General features: G+C 37.5%; 1 protein-coding gene across 1 annotated transcript in view; it reads left to right on the top strand.

The window, feature by feature from the left end:
* Positions 1–290: 290 nt before the first annotated feature.
* LOC137614653 (uncharacterized) overlaps positions 291–606 on the top strand; it is a 13,062-nt gene continuing 12,746 nt past the window's right edge. The window contains exon 1 of the mRNA XM_068344346.1: positions 291–606. This exon is cut by the window's right edge and continues 615 nt beyond it. Within this exon, the coding sequence (XP_068200447.1) occupies positions 421–606 (186 nt within the window). The 5' untranslated portion in view covers positions 291–420.

The raw sequence follows: 606 nt of genomic DNA, 5'->3' as shown, positions 1-606 counted from the left end.
CTCATATAAGTGCTATGCAAATTTGAGCAAGACTCAGCAGAAGAGAAATGCTCTCCCCACCCCACCTCTCTCTCTCTCTCTCTCTCTCTCTCTCTCTCTCTCTCTCTCTCTCTCTCTCTCTCTCTCTCTCTCTCTCTCTGATTAGTAGACCCATTGGAGTCCTGGGTTCGCTGTTGTGCAGTGTGTGTGATTTCATGTAACAATCGAAGAAAAAATTCCCATTGAAAGAATGCCTTTTCGCTTCTATCAGTAAATACTTAGCAAATTTATCATTCAAATGAGCTTGTATGTCAGGACTGCATGCTTGTAATCTTTGTTAGTTATATTAATATAGATACATAGCTTGAATTTATCTGAGCAAAACACAATAGAAAAAAAGAACCTCAAGTCAACGTAAGTGTGGTTGTTAACGAATTTAAGATGAAGGTAAGAAATCAACGAATAGAGTTCTGCACCTCATATACTGTAAATAGAAAAGAAGTCACACTAGAAAATAGAGGTAATGAAAATGTATCACGAGAAGGAAATGAAAATGAATCAGTACAGATGCAGGAAGAACAGGAAGCAACGAGAAGTAATAATATTGCTGATGAATTCCCCTTAACT

The sequence above is a fragment of the Palaemon carinicauda genome, chromosome 21, assembly GCF_036898095.1.
Source record: "Palaemon carinicauda isolate YSFRI2023 chromosome 21, ASM3689809v2, whole genome shotgun sequence".
Taxonomy (NCBI): Eukaryota; Metazoa; Arthropoda; class Malacostraca; order Decapoda; family Palaemonidae; genus Palaemon; species Palaemon carinicauda.
This window is presented reverse-complemented; position numbering and strand designations above follow the sequence as displayed.